At 42.9% G+C, this 2189-nt stretch overlaps 1 protein-coding gene across 1 annotated transcript; it reads right to left on the reverse strand.

Moving 5' to 3' along the window:
* Positions 1-274: 274 nt before the first annotated feature.
* LOC124230460 (palmitoyltransferase ZDHHC20-like) lies at positions 275-1549 on the reverse strand. Its single transcript, XM_046646555.1, is given in 1 exon segment — positions 275-1549. A coding segment is annotated over 1 exon segment (1101 nt). The 3' UTR covers positions 275-448.
* Positions 1550-2189: the final 640 nt, after the last annotated feature.

Below are 2189 nucleotides of genomic sequence, written 5' to 3' on the forward strand. Positions count from 1 at the left end.
GCCCTGGATGTATTTCACTTAAGACAAGTTTTTAGCTTGTGTTTCTGGAGTGAAAATTTATATGGATACTAAGAAACAGCTCTAATAATGTAACTCTGGTTATCAAAAAAATACATATGCCATGTTACCATGTGATTTGATAGCTCATATTATAGCATCTCATAGTGTTACTTTCAAAGTAAAATTAAGTCCCTTTTGTGGCTGTAGGTCAATGCTGCACAAACGGGCTAACTTCAGATTAAGGCATGCTTCCCACTCCAGAGTAGTGCTTCTGTGGGTCCAGGATCTGCACAAAGGCTTCCTTTGTTAAAAAATACATCTTCCATTAGACTTCAATTATTTCATTCTATTGATCATTTTCTTGAAAATAAAACTGAAAATATCAGTCCATAATATGTTTTTATAAACCTTGCTCTTATTCAATTGGTTAGTTATGAACAAGTGGTACTCAATTTTCTATTGCCACTGTAACATGGTTATTTGTCCCTGATCTTACGGTGCTTTCTTCAGATCCGTTCTCTAGCCACTGAGACTCACTGTCCAATAACCGGTTTTTCGATTTACTAAGTGGTTTGACAGGAAAGGGTTGATTTGAGCCAATACTTCTGGCATATTTGTTTTGATGTGAAACAGAAGCTTGTTCTGGATCCATCCCCACCAGGAGAGTTGGGAAACTGCAACCATCACCCAAACTTGAAAATATTGGAAGTAGCCAATATTTCTTTTCATCACCAAAGTCTTGTCTCCAATTTTTACTGCATCCAAGAGAGAAACCATTTCCATCAGGTCCATAGGAAAATGTGGGTGCACGGAATGATTCTATTGTTGTTCTATTTTTCCCAACTAGCCAGCAGTGGTGGCTGAACAGCGACAGGACGCTGATGAAGAACATTGTAAACACAAAGAAAAGAAAAAGTACGTGGAATTTTGCACGTGTAGCTGAGAGTTCATTCGTCCAAAATTTTATAAAGCACTGTAAAACTGTTGTAGCCACGAAAAGGCAATATAATAGGGAATACAATAAAAACAGCAGGAAGAATTTATAATTAGCAAATCCCACACAGTTATTCACCCAAGGACAGTGATGATCCATCTTAAGAACACATATGTCACATGCTGAGCAGTGATGCGCACGGTCAGGTTTAATCAACTGACATCTTTCACAATATCTGATGGTCCTTGCAGCTGACAGGGTGTAGATGGGTAAGTCACTTGCTGCTCTTCTCAAAATTTCTTGTTGTCTTTCTTGGTTGAATTCCTTTTCATAACGTTCCTTTTCAGAACTGGACAAGTAGCAGTCTTTGGAGGGGGAAGCGGGAGATGTGAAAATTGTCATCCAATAGGACTATACAAACGTAACAAAGAACAGATGGAAACCCACAAGGTAAACAACGGCCTTTCCGTTCTCTCCATTTCCAGAAAGAGTAACCACGCACAGCTCCACCACGTACGTGTAGTAGGACCAGGATATTATCACGAAGGTGATGAAGAGCACCAGCACCCAGCGCACCGTGCGCTGGCAGCAGCGCCAGAATGTCCACGGCGCCATGTTCCGCCGCCCCCCGCAGCACCCCGTGCCCCGCGGCCTCGCCGCTGGCGGCTCCTCGCCCAGCCGCCCCGCCTCCGGGGCCTGGCCCGCCAGAGCCAGGGGTGGAGGCTCCCCTGCGCCGACCCCCGCTGTGCCCCGCGTCCCGCCCCGCCCTCCGCCCGGCCAGCCGCCACCAGAGCCGTCTCTTTGGGATGTTTTTGATTGCTGTTTCAATCTCTTTCCTTGTGATTGGTCTGTTCAAATTATCTGCTTCTTCTTGAGTGCGCCTTGGGAGATTGTAGGAGTTCAAGAATTTATCCATTTCCTCTAGGTTTTCCATTTTGTTGGCATATAGTTTTTTGTAGTATTCTCTTATAATCCGTTGTACTTCTGCGGAGTCTGTTGTTATTTCTCCTCTTTCATTTCTGATTTTGTTTACTCGAGCTTTCTCCCTTTTTGTCTTTGTAAATCTGGCTGGGGGTTTGTCAATTTTATCTATCTTCTCAAAGAACCAGCTCTTTGTTTCATTGATCCTTTCTACTGCGTTTTTCGTTTCAATAGCATTTATTTCTACTCTGATTTTTATTATTTCTCTCCTTCTGCTGACTTTGGGCTTTCTTTGTTCTTCTTTCTCTGATTTGGTTAGGTGTAGTTTAAGATT

This window comes from Equus quagga, chromosome 19, assembly GCF_021613505.1.
Source record: "Equus quagga isolate Etosha38 chromosome 19, UCLA_HA_Equagga_1.0, whole genome shotgun sequence".
Classification (NCBI taxonomy): Eukaryota; Metazoa; Chordata; class Mammalia; order Perissodactyla; family Equidae; genus Equus; species Equus quagga.